The following is a 24,999-nucleotide window of genomic DNA, read 5'->3' as shown; positions in this document are numbered from 1 at the left end:
TGTTTCTTTCTCTCTCTTTCTGTTACTTTCTCTCTCTTTCTGTTTCTCTCTCTCTCTTTTTCTTTCTCTCGCTCTCTCTTTCTTTTGCTCTCTCTTTCTGTTTCTTTCTCTCTGTCTCTCTCTTTCTCTGTCTCTCTGTGTATGTTAAGTCTTTGTTAGAATTGATCTGCACTTATCAGTCCGGTTTACTTGGTGATTCATTGACATGCAGATTCCACAAATGCCAAAGTCAACAGAATGAACATCATTCAAAGCAGAAATAATCAGATCCATAAGATAACTAAGATAACATTCATTCTTCATTCACTACATCCTGTGACATTGAATCAGATTGGTGTCAGTGTCCACCTGATGTCAAAACCTGTTATCTTCTAGTTTCTAGTTGTTGTCTATAAATTAATAACGCATTATTATCTCTATGAGTTATTGGTGTCAGTTATAGATTAATAATTTAGTTAAAGTTCAGCTCCAGATGTCTTAAGACACTCATACTAGTGGTGCAAATCATATGCTTTACTAAAGCATGACTGGTGATGAATGCATGAATTATTGTAGGCTGTGTTATGAATTTCTCTCCATTAACAAAGTAATTAAGGAATGGTAATTCACAGTTTCTTACAGTAATTTATATGTGACCAGCTGGATTTCAGTTGTATAAAACTTTCAGAACCATGTATTTTCTCAGCCTCTGTGAAAGCAAAACAATACCGATTCTCATAGAAATATCTATAAATATTAATAATTAATACCATTGGGTCATACGGCAACATGTAAAAGTTTGCAACCAGTTTGATATAAAAAAAAGCTTCATATTTCAGTGAGAATATGTGATGCGCTTTCAGGGAGGCTGAGGAAATGCATGGGTCTGAAATTACTTTTTATGTAACTGGATTCCAGCTAATTTGGTCGTAAATCAATTAATGTATAAAGTAACTGAATTACCATTAATTTGTTAATTGAGAGGAATTAATTATAGAGCCTGCATTCATTCATGCATTAAATCATCATCGTGTAATGCATTACTTAAATGTATGATACCCGTATAAGAAAGTGTCTGAGAAATGCTGCTTGTGTCCAGTAACTGTGATTGTTCCTCAACCTACACAAAGGAAATGAAATGGACAAAACTGAAACAAGCACACATTTGAGCAACTGATCAGTTTCTTTATTTTCAGTGTGTATGTTACATGATGGATCATGCTTTATTAATTAAACCCTCAGTACAATCTGTTAAACAGCTGTATCACTTGGATATTTTCACTATGAGACAGTGAGGACAGCGGTGTATTATTATTATTATTATGGTGTATTATCTGTTTATAGTCTTTAACTTGTGGGCGTGAGCAAATTGTAAACAGACTTTCCTGCCATCTGTCAGCTCATAGCTCTGATGTGTACTCACCTTACAGCTGCACTAATAAATAGTTTAATATTGACAATGGATTGAATTGACTATGTGTAATGTGAAAGGTGTCACTCTCACGGATATGATGGCTCAACTTTGCAGTTTCCCCTTTTTCTATGGGGAGTTTTACAATCTTTGTATGAATGCGTCAGGCAACCAGAGAAACGACTCCAAGTGAATGCTAATGTTGCTCTGTGTCTGCTGCATGTGTAGATAGGCATCTGTCTGCTAACATGTTAGCTTCATTAGATTGTAATGACATTATTGTGTTTTCAGCTATTGTTTCGCAGCCCAGGTGGCAAAAATTAAATCAATACAGCTTTAACTAAACAGAAGGTGCGCTTTTGTCATGTTTGAATATTAGAAAGTCTTCCATTTGGTAGCATGTACAACAAAAATATAGAATTAGTTTTATTTTGCAATGTGTCCATTTCTTCCTTGATCCACACAATGTTGACAATACATACAAATAAAAAGAGGAATAAAAAGAAAAACTACCACTTTTATGAATTTTGAAGCGTGAATGCATTGAGAGGCAATATGCTCTGAATTTAATGTTTAGAAACTTTAAAAGTTAACATTGAGGCAACAAAATGATCTACATGGAAACCTGTCAGGTAACATTTTGTCATCTGTCAGGTGTTATTCACACACAGGCTTTCTGTTAATATATCGAATACAGCCAGTGGTGGAAGTACATTTACTCAAGTACTGTGCTTCAGTACACTTTTGAGGTACCTAACCTGAGTATTTCCATTTTACGTTGCTTTATACTTCTACTTTATTACATTTATTTGATAACTTTAGTCACTCGTAACTTTGCAGATTATTAACATAATGACATAATGTTATTAAGCCACACACGAAGTAGCCCAAATGTAACCCCACCTTTACCAGCTGCTACATTAGTGATGCTTACATATCTTTATAATCCAGTGGTATTATAGGCTATATATTATTCCGACATTGGACCACTCTGTATGATGAGTGCTTTTACATTAGGTAATTAAGGCACATTGTGATGCTAATAATTTTGTACTTTTTAGTTTGAAATCATGACTTGTAATAGAGTATTTGTACACGGTGGTACTGCAGCCTTACTTCTCATATAGTATCTGAGAGGATCAAACCTCTGTTTATTCTGCCGCCATTATGAAATATACGAAATTAAATAAAAACAGTTTCTCTTCTGGACACATGAAACAACATTTCCCACAGTGCTTCAGGAGCAGGGCTTTGGCCTGTACCAGAGTCCACGTGCACCGGGGTGTGGCCCACACATGCGCACACTCACGCGCGCGCACCAGAGAGTTTACTCGAGTGGGATTCTGGCGTCAGCCCTTCTTCTCTTCCTCTCTTCTCTCTCAGCCGGGTGTATCTTTCTGCTCTCCGAGCTTCATCTGACTGCTGCTACTCAGCGGTAAGTTTCACCGGAGCAGTTTATTTATTATTTGTATTAACTCGCTTTACCTTCCAGATAAAAGTTCAGCAGCATCAGACAGGTAAGCGGGGACAGTCTGGGTCTACCTGCAGACACAAGAGAGACAGGTCTGCGGAAGTTTGATAGCTCGGCGACACTAAAACCGAGAAGAGATGGCACAGACACCGTTAAATAACCAGAATAAGAAGTGAATTGCAGATGTTCAAAGTAAATACATCTGGTTCTCAGAGAGAGAGAGAGAGAGAGAGAGAGAGAGAGAGAGAGAGAGAGAGAGAGAGAGTGTGTGTTTGGTATATATTCCGTCGCTAAATACCGTTTTTCCTCTCCAACAGATCTTCTTCCGCAGAATAAATATCCAAGACTGACAAAATGGTGAGTCATGTTTACTTTACATACTTTTATAGCTGTGAATTTAAAGAAACACATTAGGCACATTTTATATTAAAAGGATGATTACAATAACACAAAATCCGTTATTTATGCAAATATGTGAGGCATACAATGTTCTGGACTCCAAGACAACGCCCACTTTTATCAACATTATGTAATACTTAGATTCTTTTTAATCTTAAAGTAGGTTGTTAACATGAATTCACTGTTGATAAAATGTAAGATAACAATAAGTTCACACTAAGCTAGAAGTTATCAAATGAACACTTTCGCTGATGGCAGTTTATCAAGTTGTGTGTGTGTGTGTGTGTGTGTGTGTGTGTGTGTGTTAATACTTGTAGAGGTTCCATTTGGGGAAGTTGGGAAGTTTATTGTATGACTCATGTGGGCTCTATTCCACCCGGGTGGGTCTCTCGGTCTCTCCTCCTCCCTCTGTTTTAAATACACCCATTTCCACGTCTAGGCTGAAGTTTAAAGCCAACCTTCCTCTCTTAAAGGGGAAACTCTTTTTCTTCTGTCACGGTGGAGTGTTATCTTACCATAAAATATAAAAAACATGATCATAATCAGCTGTGATGATGTAACGCGCTGCTGCTCTCTGCAGACAGTTTATTGTGGGGCTATAAGCCCAACGTCGCCTCACAAAGTCAGTTTTCATGTGTCTTTCTTTGATTTGTGTCCAATTTGAGGATGAGACTGATCATAACAGACCAAAAGCAACAATATATTGATCTGATCATTAACAATAGCCCGATAGAGAGTATTCCTGACATGATCATGGGCACTGTAGTTTATTATGAGTCAGTCCCACATACTGTGCACACCCAAGTGCCCAAGAAATACAATATTTACTCCATTTATTTATATATATATATATATATATATATATATATATATATATATAAAAAACTGCGTCTAGAAATTTCCAGTAGATATGTGTTGTGTTGCTGATCTAAATATCTCATTGTTTGGCTGCATGTTGATTCGATTTTGTTGAGCTTGTGGTGACGAGTGTGTTTATGAGGAAGGAGAGCTCGTGGACATTTTGGCGTTCCTTCCTGCAGCAGAAGACAGAATCCTGGTTGTTAACAGCGACTTGTTTTTGGACGTGCTACAACTTTTTTTTTTTTTTTTTTTACTCCAGATTTCCAGGGTCAGAATTCCAGAGACATTCCCGCGGTTTTCCCCTCTAAACATCCCTCCCCCTGAAAAAAGAAGCCACCGCTTGGCTATCTTATTGTTAATGTTTAACAGTTTTAGGGAGTGCCTGGAATGAGTGCAGCTTTATTACAGAGAGAAGCCTCTATTACTAAAATCGACATTAAAGTTAATGTTTTTCCACCTTATCACATTCTCCCTGTCCTCAGTACCGATCGGTCTGTCTGTCTGAAACACTTTTTCCACATTCAGAGAAATGATTAGCCTGATAATCCATTACATTCGAATCTCTGGAGAACATGCTGTTCATGAAACGGAGGGCGATGTGGTGGCTTGTGTGCACCTCTGCATGTATTTTATGACGTCTGTAAGTCATTAAGTTCATCACGTGCGTCTGACAGTCTCTAATGAGCATACAGTATGCAAACAACAAATCAGAGACAGCGTTTTAAATGTACACTATGTACTCATGAATGTTAAGATTGAATAAGTGTGTTCTTTAATTTTAGTAACGGGGAGAAGGAGAAGAGTCTTTGATGACATGCATATTAAGAATCTGAGATGCGTAATCTTAAATCTGTTGTAAGCATAAATCTAGAGATCGATTAAGAATGTCCTGCCATGATGTAAAGGGGGAAATCCTTTGATAAAGTTATGCATATAAGGAATCTGAGTTAATATGTATGAATGTAAGCATGAAACTACAGATAGATTTAAGTGGGGCCTGAAAGGTTTATCTCTGATAAGAAGCCACAGCAGAAAGATGTTTCTTTTGATAAATATGTTTCTCTTCTGAAGTACCCGCTTGTTTACAGACACATTAATGCATAAATATTGTTGCTGCTCCAGTATCACACATGAAGAGACTTCTTCACATTTCACATCTACGTCGTGTTGGAAGCCACTGGGTACATTAACGAAGGATTTATTCATTGTTTTTTATTACTCAAAACAAGAAGAAGAAGATGTTGCCGTTGAAAGAACATTTGAATGCATTTAGACCTGAACTATAGAGGTGCAATACAAGTACAAGTGTCTATTTCGATATCAGCTGTGCTTCAAAGAGAAATAATTGATTTGAAACTTTGGAAAACCTACATCAGAATAATCCTCCTCTGTCCTTTTCTTCCACGTTGCAGGCCGGCAAAGGAACCGTCAAAGCCAGTCTAAACTTCAATGCCACTACAGATGCTGAGGTTCTGTACAAGGCCATGAAGGGGCTGGGTAAGATGCACATCTGCACTGTGTCATCTGATACGTCGAAGGCGTGGTGTCAGTCAGTAGCACAACTCCAACGCACCAATGAGAGAGCCTTTTTTTGGGCGTTCCTTTCTGTAGTACTCACTGCTGTCTGGGTGGAACTCCACTCAGACAGCAGTGAGTCATAAACACAACAGCAGAGACCCAACTTGAGTCACTGTGAGGGGAAAAAAAACCCATCTACTGACCTCGACTGAAAACTGTGATTATGTGGGTGAAATAATTGTGATCAAGAGTCCGCCTCGACTGGGCATATTCGTTGTTCTGTAATACGTGTGCTTGGCTGGGTAACCATGGTGCTTGTTGTCGTATAGGGACCGATGAGGATGCCATCTTGCAGCTGTTGGTGGCTCGCAGCAACGCCCAGAGGCAGCAGATCAAGACCGCCTACAAAACTCTATTTGGAAAGGTTGGACTACCTTAACAGCTGTTAAACCACATCAACACATATTACAAGAGCTTCAACTTTTAAAAAACGGCCTCTGTATGCTTCAAACAAACTACTGTATACTTTGAGGTACAATCATGTTGATGGTATAAACATAATTTAATCTAATTAAAGCACATGTTGTATCCTCATGACAGGATCTGATAGATGACCTGAAGGGAGAGCTGGGGGGCAAATTTGAGACCCTGATTGTGGGACTGATGACCGCCCCCCTCGCTTATGACGTGTCGTCGCTCCGCAACGCCATCAAGGTAAGTGCTGCGGATGAGATAAAGGCTCTTTTACGTGCTGTAGATGGAGAGTTTCTGAGTACGGTTAGAAACATGCACGTTCGCAGTCTGAGGAGCTGGAAACTCAACTGTCGCTTCATCGGACCGCTTCCCTCTTTCGACCTGTAGGGCGCAGGAACCGACGAGAAGGTCCTCGTGGAGATCCTCGCCTCCAGAACACCTCAGCAGGTGAAGGAAATCGTCGCTGCTTATAGAAAAGGTAACAATCACACACACATACTGCATGTTTTATTTATTGTAGCTTAACTTTAACTATAGACTCGGAGCTGAGTTTGTGCTAAACAAAGGGACACCGGCACGTGGAGGAGGGACAGTTTAAAAGGTGCTGAACAAAGACAGAAAGGAAAGTGTTGGTTAATATTTAATATATTTCTGTGTTTTGATGCATGTGTCAAAGATGAATCTGATGGGCAGATGTTTTCTAAAGATAGACAAAGAAAGTGTGACGATAAACTGGGAAAACTTTTTAAAGATCAGGTCTAAAAGAAAACTTGAACATGTGTGTTTCTTGTGTTTCTCAGAGTATGATGACGACCTGGAGGAAGATATATCTGGTGACACCTCAGGTCACTTCAAGAGACTTCTGGTTATTCTGCTGCAGGTAAATCTCCTCTTCTCTGCTCTCTCCTTGTCTCCTCTCCTTTGCTCTCTCCTTGTCTCCTCTCCTCTACTTTCCTCTCTTCTTCTCTATCCTTGTCTCATCTTCTCTAACCTTGTCTTCTCTCGTCTCCTTTCCTTTGCTCTATCCTCGTCTCATCTCCTCTCCTTTCCTCTCTTCTTCCTTGTCTTCTCTTGTCTCCTTTCCTTTGCTCTATCCTTGTCTCATCTCCTCTCTTCTTCTCTATCCTTGTCTTCTCTCGTCTCGTCTCCTTTTCTCAATCCTTGTCTTCTCTCGTCTCCTATCCTTTTCTCAATCCGTGTCTCCTATCCTCTTCTCTGTACTTGTCTCTTCTTCTGTCCTCTCCTCTTCCCTTGTCTCCCCTCCTCTATCCTGCTCTCCTTTTATCTTGTCTCCTCTCCTCTATCCTGATCTCCTCTCCTCTATCCTTGTCTCCTCTCCTCTCTAACAGAAATGTTTTGTCTCTCCTCAGGCGAACAGGCAGAAGGGGATCCAGGGGGGAAACGTAGAAAGTGACGCTCAGGTGAGTCTGTTGTTTTATCGCTAATCAGTAAATATTTCTGCTCTTCACTATCAATGGTGTCCTTGTTTTCTTGTCTGAGGGTGTGACTGTCACATGCTTTGTGGATAGGATCTAAATGCTGGGCTTTGAACACGTGTTTGTGTGTGCGTGTATTTGTGTGTGTGCATATGTTGCAGTTTGCACAGCTGATCTGTAATAACGTTATGAAGCCTCCTTGTGGAGGGAGCGAGTAACTCTTGGTTATATTTAAAAGAGATAATAAATACAGACAAGACAGAGAGATAAGACACTGTGAAGCGGTTCTGTATGGTGCGGATAATCAATTATTTTCTAGATGTTGCTGCTCCTTGGCCGAATGATTTCTGCTCTAGAATAACTTCTGTATGAACGGGATCCATCCCCAGTACGGACGAGACTTTACTTGATTTTGTTCAGTTGCTGTCATTAGTATCACTGATAGTCTCTCTATCTGATAGTCTGTCCTGTGTGTTTCTGTGGTCGCAGGTCCTCTTCAAGGCTGGAGAGCAGAAGTTCGGCACTGATGAACAAACGTTTGTCACCATCCTGGGAAACCGGAGTGCAGAACATCTTCGGAAAGGTTCGTCTGAGAGTTGCAGTTACAGAGCCTCTCAAATCTTTTTGGGAACTTCACTTAATATCCAAACTAATTCTGAACCTGTGCGTTTCAGTATTCGATGCCTACATGAAGTTGGCTGGATACGAGATGGAGGAGAGCATCAAGAGGGAAACCTCCGGAGGCCTGAGAGATCTGCTTCTGGCCGTCGGTACGAAACTACTGCAGGCTGCTTCTGTTGCCCGCTTCTTGAGGTGGCGACTTTGAATGAATAATAACGACACGTTCTCAATCGTCTGTCCTGTTTTTCTTTTAAAGTGAAGTGTGCCAGGAGCGTTCCATCCTACTTTGCTGAGACTCTGTACTATGCGATGAAGGTGAGACAACAAAGATAGTAGATAAAGTGTAATCAATGCTATGTTTAACCATTATAACAGTAGTTTTAATAACACATTATAATACCAGCACAATGCAATCCATAGCTGTCGTAGGGTAATAACTGCTTGTAGTTTATCTGGCCGGTCTGTAACTTTACCGCTTTGGTTCTCCGCTCTCAAAGAGTGATCGTTATCCATTCGTGAGGCACGCAGTCATCGTGTGTTTGTTGTTGCAGGGTGCAGGAACTGATGATAACACCCTGATCAGAGTGATGGTGACGCGCAGTGAGGTGGACTTGTTGGACATCAGAACTGAGTTCAGGAAGTTGTTTGCCTGCTCTCTGTTTTCCATGATCAAGGTACACACACGCACTGACGCACACATGAATAAACAAACACACTGCACCACACACACATTTACAGAACATAAGTTCTCATACTCCTATGAAGCGGTTTCTTCCTTTTCTTTATTTCTGTGTGTGATTGTTGCAGGGAGATACCGGCGGCGACTTCCGAAAGGCCCTTCTATTGCTCTGTGGTGGAGATGATGCGTAACCGGGGCCACAAGCTATGAAACAGGAACCACACCTGAAGTGCCTCTTCTCTAAGTCTGTCTTTTATTCTTTTGGGCCGTCGACTCACTGAAACAAGAAAATAACACACAGTCCAAAACAACAAAACATTGTTGTGCGTGAGAGACGGCCCATCAGGTCTTTTTTAAACTCCAAATATTGTCTTTGAAAGGTAGCTAACACTTAATGCAGCTTTTGGCCGACTAACATCTTCAATATGACAAATATTATATCATTCATTTGTAGTGTGAAAGCATGAGACTACAATTGTTTTGTTTGCACTTTGTATGGCAGAAACAATATATGCAATAATAAACATTTCAACTGATGAAGTACAAGGGCCTGTGTTGTTGTCTCAGTACCAGTCCTGTCCTGCAGTACACATGTACTAGTACATGTTTTACAAGTACCCGTTTGATTTCTGTTGACCATGCACTGTCCTCCCATTGCCACTAGAGGGAGAGAGAGCCGCTTTAATAGAGAGAAATTCACCCATGTTGAAGCCAGAGGCGATAAATACTTGAGTGTACTACGCTTCAGTACAGTCTTAAGGTATTTGTACAGCTTTATACTCCTTTTACACTATTATGTTACACTGTTTTATTCCATTACATTTATGTGAGAGCAACAGTAGTTGCTTACTTTGCTAATGAAGACTTTACAGATTAAACTTCTCAATAACATATGAAGCCCATTATAATCAGATCCACTTTGACCAGCTGCAAAGTAAAAATACTGCTGATATGACGGCATTAACAGTAATAATTTAATTAATTCAAATGTTCAGCTCTCTGAAAGGCAGCATTCTGTACTAAATATGTTTTACTGATGATACTTTTGTAAAATTTTTAATCCAGGACTTTTACTTGAGAGTATAAATATAAAACATGCCATAGCACACACGTGTGTGTGTGTGTGTGTGTGTGTGTGTGTGTGTGTGTACTATTTGATGCCTACATGAATGGATAGGAGATGTAGAGCGTCAAAAGGGAAAAATCTGAACGATCACACATACTCATAAAAGACAGGAAGGCATTAAGAAAAAACATAAAATAAAACATAATTAGGATTTTTACAAGAGTAAAACTAAATAAAGTGGACGATAAAATGCATAGCAAACAAGAGAGCTTTAAGCCCTAAAAGAACAAAGAGCTGCAGCAGATCTCAAGTATTCTATTCAGTTTGTTGATATGTTGCATACAAATTGAATGCTTGGGTTGACCTGCACTTACTTTAACTGAATCGACAGCTGCTGGCGTTTAACAGGTAACCTTAACTGTTGCCATAAAATGACATCAGGGGAAGATGCTTTGTTCTGTGTGGGTTGAAGGAGGGGTCGTCACAGGTCCTGTTACACTACTCCTCTGTTATTCTTTTCACGGAAGCGGTTGCACTTGATTGTTGCCACAGAAACAAGCAGCCAATAACAAGCTCCAAACAGCAGGGTGTGGGGGTCAGGCCACCTCAAGCCACAGGAACAACAATACCTCCGACTCCTCCCACCTCGCTGCCCTGCGTGTTTCTGGGTGGGCAGGTCAGCTTTGTAGGTCAAATCTGAAGTACTTAGTGGAGCGTTGAGTTGTGTTTTGATGTTTTTTTCACCCTCCTGACATCCAGAGCCCCTCCTCATCTTCACCACTGAGGCTCTGAACTACTAACTGCAGTTCAAGTTCAAGTTGACCGGGAAGTTTTGTTTTCCAGTAGGCTAAAGCTTAGAGCTGCTACCGTTAACGTTAAAATGTACAGTGAAAGAAGCAAAAGCTGTCTGCCTAAAGCTGATGCTATCCTCCTGCACACAGCTGCTGGTGTACTAACATTGATGAAGAGCTGAAACAATTAGTCGATTCTTTGCATCAATGTAATCAGCAACTATCTTCATAGGTGATTTATCATTTAATTCATTTTTCAAGCCAAAAAAAGGCCAGACCTTTCTGTAGTTTCAGCTTCTCAGTCGGAGGATCTGAGGATTTTCCTCTTGTCTTTGTTTTATATTATAAGAAACAGAAATGTCTTTTGGTTTCTAGATTTGTTGGTTGAAATAAACAAGAAATATGAAGCACTTTGGTGCCTCGGAATGTGTGGCTTCACCATGTTCTGCCATTTTATAGACTAAGCAATTGCTTGATTAATCAAAAAACAATAATTAACCATTGATAGTGAAAATAAATGTTAATTGGAGCCCTAATGACATTGGGTTTAACCCATCAGACGCTGATTGAGCTTCAGTAATAATAACACAAGATCAGAAGCTTCCGTTTGCTGAATAAGAGAGTACAGAAACAACAAATCCAGATGCTTCCATACGGCTGTGTTACACGATACAATTAACATCTTATCTAATGTGAGACACTTAAAGCGTTTCAGCAGAGGAAAAGATCTAATGACTAATTAAAAAGATGAATGCATGTTGAGAGGCACTGGTCTGTATAGATATATGGAAAAAAGACCTATTTATTGCTGTGGCAGTGAAGCATGTCAATATTAGACATGTTGTATAAGACTGAGGGCCTTCCCTCAGACAAAGCTTGGAAAAAGACTCTCTTCAACTCCCCCTTAGTTTACTTACTTAGTTTCGGTCAATTCCTTGATGCCAGTGGGATCATGATTATGTCATTATTGTCATATAGACACTTAACAATTGAAGATATGATGTGACTGCTTGACGTAACTTCAGACTACATGAAACACACAAAAACCAGTTATGTTGTTAAGACAGAGTGTCGTTTCAAAAGGCTCAAGGACATTCTCACACGCGCATACACACACACACACACACACACACACACACATATACACACACACTGACTATATGATGCTTGCTAGCTTTTATCCCACTGTTCTTGTCATCCTCTTGTTGTTATGTCTATGTATTGTCTAATATTGTCTCTTGTCTTTCAATAAAAAAATGATAAAAAAATAAATAAAAAAAAGAGTTGTTTCTTTCCAGATAAGAGGGGCGATGATTCAAAATTTCATCCAATTTTTCAAGTTTCTTATTCAGGTTGGTGTGGAACATCAGGTGATGGGGATTGACAGGAGGGAGTGGTGGGATCTGAACACAGAGAACATAGACGGCAGGGAGACAAAGCATGCAAAAGAATGTGACAATGAGGAGTTGGCTGGCATTAGGTTGGATCAACCTGGCACATATCTAAAATTTAATTTCGATATGCAAGCAGGTACACTAGAGTCCCAAACACCCAACGTGGTTGAATCCACAATTCTTAAAATAATGTAATGTAATGATTCAACTGTAGAAAATCTTATAAAACTAACAAAGTAACAGCAGAGAGATTATTTTTATTTGAATCAATTGATCACATATTAAAAAAACAGAAATATGGGGGAGAATAACTGTTCCAGCCAAGCTTCCACATTGTATATTTTTGATGGAATATATGGAGCAAATCTGATTGATTTGGCTACTTTGGCATCAAAGTCTTAAATGCCCACAAGAAGAATGTCGACATCAACAAAAAGAACAAACCCAACAAACCATTAGTCTGAAGCCCGAAATAAAACAAGTTTGCACCTGTTTCATTCATCAGGAAAACCCTTTTTCTTAGCTTTGGGAACAGGTTAGATGGAAGAACAGATAGAACATACTGTCTGCTTTTGCTTGAAAGGTCTGAAACCTCAAAGGGCTTGAAAAACAAGTTGTTTTAATACTTTGAGCTGAGGAGTCAAAGGATGGCGCTTTCACGGGTCTTTGTACAGTTTGTAAAGCATCGTCACTACCGCCCTGCGCGATGAAGAGAAACGAGACGAGACATGCCGCCATCGTAACGGCTATGAGCGGGAAAAGGACTCGCATACCTTAGATATGACTCAGATGAGTTGATGATTATTGATGATAACGTGTTTTCCTTCAGGGATTTCTTCACCTCATTATAGATATTAGTGAGAGTATTTGTCTTGACAGGGCTTCTAGTCTGTAGTGTTTTACACATGACAGAAAAAATGTACAGCGTGACATTAGAGGGAAACTCCACCGATTCAATTTAAAAGGGACGATGAGGATTATTCAGCCTGTGAAAAGTTATTTTTTGGGGGCTTTGAAAAGTATAAGAATTTTACTCAAATGGTAGTTAAGTAATAAGTAATACTTTGTTTGCCTTTATTTGAAAGTGGACAGTAAAGAGATGACAGGAAATGAGAGATAAAGACGTCGGTGTACTTCATCACACCTGCTTGACTTGACAGATGTCTGAGAACAAGTCATTTGGCTCTCGGATCATCATCGATCGTCATCTGAGGAGCAGGACAAGACGATTCGATTTTTGGGGGGAATGATTTATTTTTTCTGTCAATATTATCATAAAGTAAATGTTAGCTGATTCAGCAAGATTGATTTTTCCTTTGAATATCTAACTTGCAGAGTTCTCGACCATGAAGTAGGCGACTATGACACCCTCGCCTCATTGAAACAAATCGAACATCCTCTTGCTCTATGATCGTTTGCTGGCTAGTGAGCCTTTCGGCAACAGCAGACCAGATTTTACTGCACACGTGTTGTACCCAAATGATATGACCCCACATGAAGCTGTGACATCTGCTCTTTTAACCCTCCTTGTATATTAGAGCTCTGCTTTATAGGAAGCATCCTTAAGCTCTGGACCGCCAACTCTGGTAACTCAAAAGAAAGAATGACATAAGGCCCGCTGAACTTTTCTGAACTTTTCTGATGTATATGTGCAAGTTGACTGACATGTGAATGAGGTCAAAAGGTTGACTGACAAAATGAGGAGAACATGAAAACATTACGTTTAAACTATAACTGCTGTTATAGTTTAACAGTTATAGTTTACAGTGGTGTCGATGATATCCTGATAAACTTGAATCAGCACTGCCTAAAAGCAAATTCCAATGAAAACACCTTCTAATAGAGGCAGACATTACACACACCCTTCTATCATGAGCAAACATGTTACCAATGCTACAAACCAGGAGTCGCTTAAACACCCAATTCAACTGCTCACTAAAACCAGAAGGCTTGTGTGGCATGTTTGTAGACCTTAGAGAGAAAGAGAGAAAATGTGTGTTTTTCTTTAGATTATATTTCAGTTAAACTCACTGTCCCTCTGTTTCACACCCTCAGTATTTTAAAGGAACAGTGTGCAGCATTTGGGGGGTGGGGGGGTTGTCTATTGGCGGAAATGGAATATAAAATGTTAATATGTGTGTTTTCTTTAGAGTATAATCACCGGAAAAATAAGAACCGCTGTGTTTTTGTTATCTTTCAATGAGCCATTTATCATGATCTAAATACGGAGCTGGCCGCCATGTTTCTACAGTAGCCCAGAATGGACAAACATTCGCTTTTATGCATTTTTCGCGTTTTTGCGTCTGCCGCCGTAGTTCCAGCCGGCTCCCACCATATAAAGTGAGAGAGACACCCTGTTGTTGTTATATTGTTATGTTATGTTATTGACATATCAGACATGTTTTCTCGTTACGTTGTTTCTGCACGTATTTAACTTAGTTTACATACTTGTTTTAGCACAACCATGATGAAAATAAGTAATAATGACTTAAGGAAACGCCATGCGATGCACATCTTCTCATGAGATCGGGTTGGTAGTTCTCCTACGCGTTTGCCACACGAGAGAAGTTTCAGTTGGTTGCAATCTGCAACCTTGCCACTTGGTGCCGCCAAATCCTACACAATGCACCTTTAATACAAGCATGAAACAGCCATAGTGGCTCTGTCTCTTGAAAGTTATTGGTGCATAAATGCTCAGTGCAACGTATCCTCCTCATACAACAGTTGGTATATGATATCCTGCGAAGTGTTACTCCTCGATTTTGTCTGGTTTCCCTCCGAAATAATTCCGTGGGATATCTATGAATTATCTTTCGTAGCTACGACTGCAGGATGAGACCAGCCAGCTCAGTGACCCAACCACACAAAAACACACACAGAGGAAACAGGCAAATCCTTAGATTTAAGAATGTTGAGAAATAAATCACCTGTTTCAGCACACATGTCAGTATCTCCCCACCTAAAAACTACAAAACACACCATGCATCTGATTTATAGATATAGCTCCTCCACTCTCCGGCTAACTGATCCTGCAGCACTTTATCCTGCTGGTGGATCTCCTCTTGATCAAAGCCTGCAGGACCCCAAACATAAAAGAAATACACCTTCACGGGGAGGCAGCTGACACTTATAGCACAGATTTTTGGGATGGTATCCTCATTTCCTTCTTGACCCTTGACCTCTAACCTCTAACTACTTCCTCTTTCCTGGAATGTGTCCTTGAGCTCTGGCTGATGGAGTCGGTGAAACAAAATCCCTTTTGTGTCATCAAAGAGAGCGGACTTCCGTTAAAAGGTGGAAATCTCTCAGTTGGCTTTTTCTTTTAAGTGTCTGTCTGAGGGGACAAAGAGCAGCAGGTCAAAGGTGAAGAAGGTCAGGAGCTGACAGGAAAGCATAAAATCCACATCTGGGGTTGCACTTGTTCAGGGATTACACACACACACACACACACATGTGCACACACAGCTGGATCATAGCAGTCTTTACTCACAATCTCCCCAAATGGCTCTTAATGCAGCTGGCTGCTGTCACTGAGGAAGTAATTAGAGACTTCTGCAGGAAACCATGGTGAACAAGCCTTCTATCTGGACGCCATGTACAATCACTCCACTTAAGTGTTTCTTTAACCTGAGGGCATGTCAGCAGTAAATTGTGTAATGCACACCATTTAATCTGCCAAGTGTGTTACACAAAGTCATACAGGATGTTTTGCTCTGAATGCTCTGTTAGTTGCTCACACTGAGAAAATCTCCATCGTATCAAGCACATTTGATTTGTTATTAACCCCTAAAAGTATTGTCTCAAAGTAAGAGAAAAAAGAAAAAATCTGCCTGTACAAACTATCTCACCATGATGCTTTAAGACATATTAAAAATTGAAAGGAATTTTGCCCCCAAGGACTTGAAACACTCCTGTTCAAACATCTATTTCATTACAAAACGAGCAGACTGAACCAGTCAAAGAGACAATGATTTGGGTTGGAGACGTACAGTTTCTAATGTGGGAGTGTTCAGCAGTGTTGCGAGTCAGTAGGAGGAAATTTTTTTGAACTCAGAATCTCGTTTTGTACATTGATTGTTGGTTTCTTGAGAGAAGACACTAAAATTAAGAAAAATGACACTTGACTCTAGAAAATGTTGGAAACAAGTTAAGTATCTTTTGGAAAGGAGTCATTGTTAGATAAGATATTTAGGACTCAACAAGAAAAACTGATAAAATGTGTATTTTATGGTGCATATGTTTTCCACACACAGCGTTCATCCCTCTGCTTCTCCCCTTTAAAAGACATGTTTCATATTATTCAAGGCAACAGGACGCATTGTATAAATAGAAAATATTTATTTTGTGGTGCATAAATACAGTGGTGTTTACATGGTTGATTGATAAAGTTGAACAGAGAATGTACCACTGTATATTATAACCAATCTTCAGTTCGGTGGGATAAACAGAGGTGCGGGAAGTGTTCAGGTTGAATAAAACAATACCACACTGTAAAAATACACTATTACAAGTGAGAACAAAATATATCCTCAAGATCCAGGATCCAAAACTCAGGTCAACACTGATTTGTGGTTGGTTTCCATGTTTGTGTTTAGTGGTCATATATGGTCACCTGAAAAATGCTTGGAGTGGTGAAAAGACAAAAAGACAAAACAAACATACAAAATATAAGTAAGACACAGATTCATCAGCACATTTTACTTGAAGTATTTTTTTTTTTTAATACTATATTGATTTGTCTCTGCATTTGACCCATCCCTGTGTATAGGGAGCAGTGGGCTGCCAATGACAGGCACCCAGGGAGCCTGGGGTTCAGTGTATTGCTCAGGTACACTTCCACACATCCCAGTCAAGGATCGAATCTTTGACCTTGTGGTTTCCAGACAACCCTCTTAACCCAGTGAGCCACGGTCACCCCATTATTAAAAAATGTAATCATTATTATTAGCAGTGTTGTTGGAGCATTTTTTTTTTAATGGCGTAATTGGTGAATTGATTTTAATCTGTCACAATAAAATTATATTTTACAAAGTTTTAAAGGGCCATTAAAAATCTAAAAAGTAACAACTGCATGATGAATTGATCTTGTATTTATTTGACTTAAGCAAAAAAGATGAACAGAAGTGAAAGTTCCTCAACATTGTAATTAAAGTACAAAGTATAGAACATGTATACTTTCCACTGCAGGTGATAAATTACTTGAAAAATACCTGATAATATCCACATCTGCATGAGTTTGTGAACATGTCATATTGGTGTTTGTGCGAACAGAAAATCAGTTCATTTCTGTAGAAATGACACTGTGCTCGACTCGACTCTCGATGATTCAAAATGAACCGCTGATTAACACAACGAGTCCTAAAATAAATCCTGCTGCGCTCAGTCCGATCATGTCCACATCCTCTTGTGATCTGAAGCTAACAGTCGTCACTTTGCAGCATGGACAGGAAGAAGTTGCACACACTGGCCCACGAGCCGCTGCAGTTCTCCTCGGCTGTTTCCCGGTGGTTCGCGCGCCTTGTGCAGGCTGTCGGTCCGGCCGGAGGCGCAGCGGTGGAGATGGAGTGAGGCGGCAGCGGCTTGGTAGTCTCCGGTTCTCCGGACTGAGCGGAGACGATGGAGCTGGAGTCTAGCTTTAAGTGAGCGTTCCGAGGCGCGCGCTTGCACATGCCAATCCTTACCAGCGCGTGGTCGTCACTACACACGTTGTCTTGCAGCCTTCTGAACGCTCTGGCCACCTGTTTCCAGAAGCCCTTGGTGTTGGACTGGTAGCCCGGGCAGCTCTGCGGTTTGGCGTTGTATTCGCACCTCAGATCGGTGACTCCGCCTTTGACGCGCGCCTCCCGGTCCTCGCATATCACAGACAGCCTGACGGTGTCCCTGACGTCTTTCGCCCGCCACGTGCACTGCATCTTGTCCTTGATGGAGAACTTTCCCCGGCCTCTCGCTACGGGCTTGTTCCCGCTCCTCTGCCCTCTGACGGGGGCTGGGGTCCCGGTCTGTTCCGCTCCTCGGTTCTTATTGCGCGCACCACAGGACAGAGAGACCTGCTGCCCGAGGAAGGCCAACAGCAACCAGGGAGCGAAAGTCTTCAGCATCAACATATTCTCTTTTGGCAGACAATGTATTATTATCTGAAAGGTTAAAAAAAGAGGTTCAGTGATGGAAATAATCAGGTCATCGGGCACAAAACTGTGTTTAATGAGTTAAAGGCTGTTAATAGAAAATATAAATCCACATGATCTCTAATGACATCCAGGAAAATGAAAAAATATATATTATATTTTGAATTTACAGTAAATAAACTTCTTTATTAAACGATTTTGCGTCAATCTGGTAACTATTACGCATGGAAAATTAGCAATTAAAACTTAACTCCTGAGCCTGTAGTTATTTTAAAGACACCTGTGGAAGGTGAGGAGGCCGCACTATTCTACTCCACAGACTGAACATGCAAGACAGTCAAAACACCGACTCCAACTTACCGAAAACTACGAGGGTTGCTCTGCGTAAAGCTGCTTCCTGTGGCTCTCCAAGATCTCGCACATGGCTTTTATTCATAAATGCTGCTACACGCCCACCATTCCCGCCCAACAGCACACACACACCTCGATTGAGAAAAACAAGGGAAAAGGGAATGTGTTTTGTTCTGGCCTGACCTGACGTGTCTAAACTGAACTCCCGCCATTAATAGAGTTTAGATCGAGATCAAAGATATTGTAAATACAGGCTGATGATTGCGTGTCTGCACATAGTGGATTTATTCTAAATAACTTTAAGGTTACCACATTATAACCCCAACACGCGCACGCACATTCTTGGAGGCTCGACTGAGACTCTGACTTTCCACCAATCCGCTGCTGCACTCAACCACAAGGAGGTCCTCTCTTTCAACTTCAGGCCATGTGGCTTGACTTGGGTCATCACAGCAAAAGACTCGAGGTAACAATAGGCTACAATCTTTAGGATAAAGTACAAACAGTGGTAATTAAAAATGATTGAAGAATATCTTTCTTATGTAAAAAACAAACCAAACAAATATAATACACATTGTTTCACTTAAGTCATTTGCTGTCATTTACTGTAAAATCTGCTGTCACATATAGTCCATTTTAATCTGAATTAACATAATCTACTAAATGAAAATCATGCTGTATTGAAGAAGACTTGAAACTAGAGATTGAGACCATAAACTCATTTTACAAAGTTTACAATGTTTACCGAGGTAATATATCAAGTGAGAATTAGGGTCATTTTCTACAAGACTTCTAAACAATCGAGACATCAGTCGCCCCCTGATGGCCAGTAGAGAGAACGCAGTTAAAAAAATAAATAATTTAAGATAAGTTTGGGGGCTTTTTGCCTTAAATGGATAATACAGTCGAAGAGAGACAGAGGACAACATGCAGCAAAAAGCTACAAGTCGGATTAGAACCCGTGCCACTGTGGTAAGGACTCAGCCTCGGTGCATGGAGCACCAGAAGAATGCAAGTTTAAGGCACTTCAGATTTCTCAGACCCGAAAGGTTGCCGCCTGGGTGCCGCTCAAAAACAGAAGTTCTTGTTGTAAGTTTCCTTTTGCACATACAGTTAAAAAGCAAAACAAAAACAGAACTTCCATGTTCTGTTCGCTTGTATTGCAAACTAGCTTACGTGTCCAACAGCAAAAGTGACATCCCAAAATAAGAGTGCAGAGGACATCATGGATGAGGATACAGTGGTTTGGCTGACTTGGATATTGAGCTGTATTCATTCGAGCCAGAGTTAATGCGGACGAACAAATGCAGCGGAGAGAGGACGAGGCTGCAGCTGCATTATCCGTGAGAGAGGTCCATCTTTTGGGCCCGGGCGGCAAAGCTCCAAGAGCAAGAATACTTGGCTTTCGGAATGTATAGCTTCAATTGACTCCAATTACTATTAAGTCTGATTGGACGTTCACATAGAAGACGGCACATTTTCCCTTTAACATAACAGAAATGGTTAAATTCAAGGCCTTACACAGTATTGAAAACAGTTAAATACACCATTTAGACACATTTGACGCGGACATTGACCACTTTGTTACTTTTACCTTCCTTTGTTCTGTCTTACTGTTGTCTATCAAACAGTAACAGATTCACCAGATGTCAGCTCCCTCTCTCCCCATAAACCCCCAGTTGGTTCCTCCTTTGATCTCCTGACATTAACTCGGTGAGCTCCTTCATGAACTCCATCAGAAGTCAGACGAAGTCTTCATCTGTCGTCGGCAGCCTCTCGTTCATTAAAACAATCACTGCTGATGTCTTGCAGACTTTCTCTCATTTCTGTCTAACACCTTTTAAACTGTCCTTCCTCCACATGCATGTTTTCCCTTTTTTTTAAAGCACAAACTGAGCGATAAGCCCATCTCGTCATTTTGTCAATTCCACAAAGTCTAATGCTGCCTGGAAGCCAAAATACAAGAAAAATGACACAGGCGCCTGTAAAAATGTACAGATATTTAGTGATAAACACTCAAAATGAACAGTTAAATATCATAAAAAAATGTATTGTTTCACTTTTGATTCACACAAACAGAAGAAAATGTAAGAAGTGTAATGTACAACAGTCTATTCGCATGTGAAGTGAAGTGTTGTATGTCTAGAGACATTAATGGGACACTGTGTGAACGTTCAACCGCTTTCTCAGCTTGTCTCTCCATGATTTATATATATTAATGAAGTTATGTTACTATAAATAAAACACACACAGAGACTCTCGCCTAAATAACTGATGTTATATATAGACAGCAGCAGCCAGCCGTGGTTCAAGAGACCATATCTTACCTGGAACACAGGTGTGACTAATGTCATTAACGACGACTCCAGTCAGGTGTTCCAGTTCAATCAATCATCAATGCAGTGAAAAAAAGGCCTATCGAAGATGTGTCTAAACGCTGTATCTAACCATAGTCATTTTATTTTAAGGCTTTCTTTTGCCTTATGTTTTGATGCTTTTAATGGTTTTATGTGAAGCACTTTGAATTGCCTTGTTGTTGAAATGTGCTGTACAAATAAACTTGCCTTGCTCGATCTGTAGACATTTTTGATTCCAGTGTTTGATTCTCTCCAGTTATAATTATGTTAAATTATGAAACCACATCCTAAGAAACCTAAACTTTCTCTGTTGAAGACAATATATTTGGACACTTTCCTATAGCAGTCTCTCCCTTTTTAAAGATTTCAAACTAACAGGGCCTTTTGCTCTTAGACGGGTCCTCCCTCTCGTAGAAATCGGAATTTGTTTGTTCATGTCATTGGCCAAGCAAAAGATTTTTGCTAACAAAATGACAAGAGACAAGAAATTGGGTTGAAAATCAAGTTATTGAAGGATGTAAGGACAAAAAAATGAAGCTACTTGAATGTAAATTGATGCAAATAGTACAGTAGTAGAAAACAAGGTTCAATAAAACAAAGCTACGATATGTAGATTAACTGCACACTAAATTATACATTCATAACTTTGTATTTTGTATAATAAATGTGGTACATTTGATGCTGTGAAGTTGATCTACATATCAGATTACAGCACACCGCTGATCCTACGAAGCAGTTTATGAATCCACTAAGCCAGGTCATTATGTTTCATTCCTGGAATGACGCAGCTGCTGCAGGTACAGAAGGAACAAAGACATCGTGGTAACAAGGAAGGAGCCATATAAAGGCTCACATGGGCACAAGTCCAACCGTCTCACAGGTTACAGTTGCTTCTCACTGAGTCACTGTGTCAGTAGTAGTGGAGGTTAAGTTTATGTAAACAGTAGTAGGGAAGCTATGTATGTGTGTGTGTGTGTGTGTGTCCTCTCTGCACTCAGCAGCACCATCTTGTGGTCATTAGAAGTCCAGCACCTCCTCACCGCGACTGAATAACAGTAAATACATATAGTGGAAAGTAACTACATTTCTTCAAGTACTACATTGCAATTCTGAGATACATGTACTTTACTTGAGTTTTTTCCCCTTTCATACTACTTTATACTTCTGCTCCACTTCTTCTCAGGGAATTAAAAAAAACTTTTTACTCCAATACTTTTATCCAACAGCATTTACATCGAGATTTGACATTAAGAAACACGATAAACCTTAAAAACACAACATATAGCTTAAGATTGCAGTGATTACCAATTATGTGGCTTTTAGCCCTTTAAAGTATTCTGGGTGTTTCAGAGGTCAATGTGTTTTTAGCATTTTCCCTCTAAACTTCTCAAAAGGTTTCATTTAATAAATAACTGTTCAAGGACTTAAGAGGTAAAAAAAATCTAATATTTTACCAAAATAAAGAATAAAAGATTAGAGAAAAGACCCCTCAGTTTTTGCTGCTTATGTGCAAGTATTTTTTACTTTTAATACTTAGATACATTTTACTGCTCATACTTCTTCTGTACTTTTACTTGATATGAGGTTGGACGCAGGACATTTACTTAGCAGTTTTACTTCAGTAAAGGATCTGAGTGCGTCTTTTACCTCTGAAGTACTAGAAAATGTTGAGAGTTTGTCGTGACTGACGCATTGGTATAGGTATAAGTCATGTAAAAAAGTAGCTCCACTCACTGTGATGAGTGAAAGCGAGTGTGTGTGTGTTGAACAGCACCGGTGCTGCAGCCACACTCGTTTCCTCTCACACAGACCCCCTCTGTTCCCGCACACGACAGCTCTTAAGACCCAATTCATCAGCTCATACAAAGAAGTGTTTAGCTTTACTCAGACGGCCTGTGTGTTATCTTTACTGCAGTCTGTGTGTCTGTCCGTTAACAACTTCCAGAGGCCACGCTGCAGACATGTTGTTACAGCCGGCGACGAAGAGAAACAAGGACTTCTTTTGAATGAGGGAGTGTGACAACTTGCAGCAGAAGAAACAGAGCAACACAGAGGAATAAGAAGAAGAGAGATCTCCACTCTGACTTTATTCTCTTTACCATCACATGTTGGAACATTTATGTGACAAAAGGATATACAAACAAAAAATCACATGCCTGCCATATTTTCCCTTTTGCCTTGCTGTGTGTTTTACAGATTTAAAAAGAATGACATGTACACTACATGACAGGACAAGCAGTCATCCACTAACCGTGCACAAGTGTAGGTTGAGTGTTTTTGGCTCAGCTCGTATAAGATGGTGCAAAATCATTTCAGAGGCTCCCACACAGATCCTGGAGGTCGAAGATAGTCGAGGAGAGTTCTGGCGCTGGTGTTTCCAGCCTGAAACAAGGAAAGATTAGTGTTTTTCTGTGATTAATTTGAGATAAAGTTAGTTTCTCTTATGAATATGAAGGCTGCACTGAGATACGTTGCTCCATAAACTGGGTTTAGGATTCATATTTTACATTTTTCTATCATTACTAATGCTTTTTGGATTTGTAGTGGTTTTCAGTTGAATCCATCCACACAACAACAACCATGCATTTTTGTCTTTCTCTCACTTTTTATTCTAACATTTCCAGCCGCCCTCTTACTAAACTTCATCTCTGACTGTTCTGTTCTTCATCTTCACTTTTCACCCACCTGTGTCTGCAGCATCGCCTCAGTTTTGGAACCAGCTGATGAAGTAGGTGCAGACGCCGTGGAAGCTCTTCCAGCAGTGCTCGGAGGCGACGCGGGAGGCTTTGGACTCAGGCTGCTCTGTGGGACGAGTAGTGGTCTTCCCAGGCTTGGGGGTAGTTTTCTTGGTCTGCGGGCCCTTGCCTGGCTGGGGCTTGACGGGCTGCTGCTGGGGCTTGACAGTTTTCGGAGTATTGGCGGGCTTGTTCTGGGCTGGCACAACAGGTTTACGTGGCTCCTGGACAGGCTTGGAGGGCTTGGTGCTGGATGTCTTGGGCCAGGATGCCAGGAAGGTAATCTGGGCCTCGTCTGGGTATTTCTTGCACATGGCTGGGCGGTAGACTTTGGGTCCCTGGCAGGCGTGGCTCAGCTTTCTCATGTCCCACATAATCTGAGTGAAGTAGTGGCGAGGGTTGAGGTTGTAGGCGCGGCACAAGTTGGGTTTGCCCTGGAAGTCGCAGTAGTAGGAGCGTCCTGGGGTCTGGCCCTGGCTCGGACCTTTGCAGGAGACACGCAGGCGAGTATAGTCCCCGGCTCCAGACACCACCATGGTGCAGGAGTCTTTAGCCTTGGTGCTGAATCTGATGGGCTCATCCCAGACGCTGCGTTGCTGTTGCTGCTGCTGCTGCCTGTCGTTACTGCTGTTGTTGGTCTGAGCGCTTGACACACAAACAGCTGCTGCCAGAAACAGCAGCGCCACTCTCATCTTGGATCTCATGGCGACGTTTGGTGTGTCAGTGACGGATGAACGAGGGTATGGGATGATGTGTATGTATCCTCACAGAAGGTTGAGGTGTGCAAGGGTTGAACACGTCTGTGCGGGACTTTATATTGCTGAAGCTCACAAAGAAGGTATTATTCAGGTGAGATGAAGGCCTCAAACTCCTCCTCCGGCTCTGACCCCCCTCTCCCTCACACCACACACACACACACACACACACACACACACACACACACACACACACACACACACACACACACACACACACGACCACATGAAGCCTGTGTGGCATCAAAACTAAAAAGTGATGGATGAGATGGAAGGAAGGAGGGGGGGGACATAAACAGGGAGGAGGAAGAGGGGTGAGGGGAAGCGGTCAACAGGTTTGTGGGGGGAGTACACACATGAAGCCAAATGCTGTGAAAAAGACTTGCGAGACATTATATATAATCTCACATAGGTTCTTTGACTATTGATGAGAAGGAGAGGGGGAGGAGAGGACCGAGGAGGTCCCGTAAAAAGTGCAGCCTGAAGTTATTTGCTGAGGGCTCATGGTAAAAACCTCATCATGTTCATCTTAAGAGACAAAGTTCCGAACAGAACGATTTGTATTGTCCTTCTTTT

General features: G+C 40.8%; 3 protein-coding genes across 4 annotated transcripts; 1 reads left to right on the top strand and 2 right to left on the bottom strand.

Moving 5' to 3' along the window:
• Positions 1 to 2,698: 2,698 nt before the first annotated feature.
• On the top strand, positions 2,699 to 9,395 carry anxa5b (annexin A5b). Its single transcript, XM_031863387.1, has 13 exons — positions 2,699 to 2,825; positions 3,179 to 3,218; positions 5,534 to 5,618; positions 5,969 to 6,063; positions 6,240 to 6,353; positions 6,501 to 6,591; positions 6,914 to 6,993; positions 7,484 to 7,534; positions 8,039 to 8,132; positions 8,224 to 8,319; positions 8,427 to 8,485; positions 8,722 to 8,844; positions 8,978 to 9,395. Exons 2-13 carry the CDS (start codon positions 3,216 to 3,218, stop codon positions 9,038 to 9,040), a joined length of 954 nt encoding a protein of 317 aa, XP_031719247.1. The 5' UTR covers positions 2,699 to 2,825; positions 3,179 to 3,215; the 3' UTR covers positions 9,041 to 9,395.
• A 7,515-nt stretch (positions 9,396 to 16,910) lies between these two features.
• Positions 16,911 to 20,916, bottom strand: LOC116392177 (fibroblast growth factor-binding protein 1-like). Of its 2 annotated transcripts, XM_031863388.1 has the most exons (3): positions 20,171 to 20,231; positions 18,586 to 18,708; positions 16,911 to 18,234 (listed from the first exon to the last, which is right to left on the bottom strand). In XM_031863388.1, exon 3 carries the CDS (start codon positions 18,202 to 18,204, stop codon positions 17,518 to 17,520), a length of 687 nt encoding a protein of 228 aa, XP_031719248.1. In that variant the 5' UTR covers positions 18,205 to 18,234; positions 18,586 to 18,708; positions 20,171 to 20,231; the 3' UTR covers positions 16,911 to 17,517. The 2 variants fall into 2 exon arrangements, with proteins under 2 accessions (XP_031719248.1, XP_031719249.1); XM_031863389.1 differs by lacking the exons at positions 18,586 to 18,708; positions 20,171 to 20,231 and adding an exon at positions 20,904 to 20,916.
• A 2,721-nt stretch (positions 20,917 to 23,637) lies between these two features.
• Positions 23,638 to 24,372, bottom strand: fgfbp2b (fibroblast growth factor binding protein 2b). The gene has a single exon (XM_031862983.1). The coding sequence runs from the start codon at positions 24,370 to 24,372 to the stop codon at positions 23,638 to 23,640; it is 735 nt and encodes a 244-aa protein (XP_031718843.1).
• Positions 24,373 to 24,999: the final 627 nt, after the last annotated feature.

Source organism: Anarrhichthys ocellatus, unplaced genomic scaffold (assembly GCF_004355925.1).
Source record: "Anarrhichthys ocellatus isolate YVR2014 unplaced genomic scaffold, GSC_Weel_1.0 scaffold28, whole genome shotgun sequence".
Classification (NCBI taxonomy): Eukaryota; Metazoa; Chordata; class Actinopteri; order Perciformes; family Anarhichadidae; genus Anarrhichthys; species Anarrhichthys ocellatus.
This window is presented reverse-complemented; position numbering and strand designations above follow the sequence as displayed.

Coding starts and splice junctions, on each gene's coding strand:
- anxa5b (XM_031863387.1), top strand. Junction 8,320..8,426: donor AGATCTGCTTCTGGCCGTCG/GTACGAAACTAC, acceptor TTTCTTTTAAAG/TGAAGTGTGCCAGGAGCGTT. Junction 8,845..8,977: donor CTCTGTTTTCCATGATCAAG/GTACACACACGC, acceptor TGATTGTTGCAG/GGAGATACCGGCGGCGACTT.
- LOC116392177 (XM_031863389.1), bottom strand. CDS start 18,204: ATGTTGATGCTGAAGACTTTCGCTCCCTGGTTGCTGTTGGCCTTCCTC.
- fgfbp2b (XM_031862983.1), bottom strand. CDS start 24,372: ATGAGATCCAAGATGAGAGTGGCGCTGCTGTTTCTGGCAGCAGCTGTT.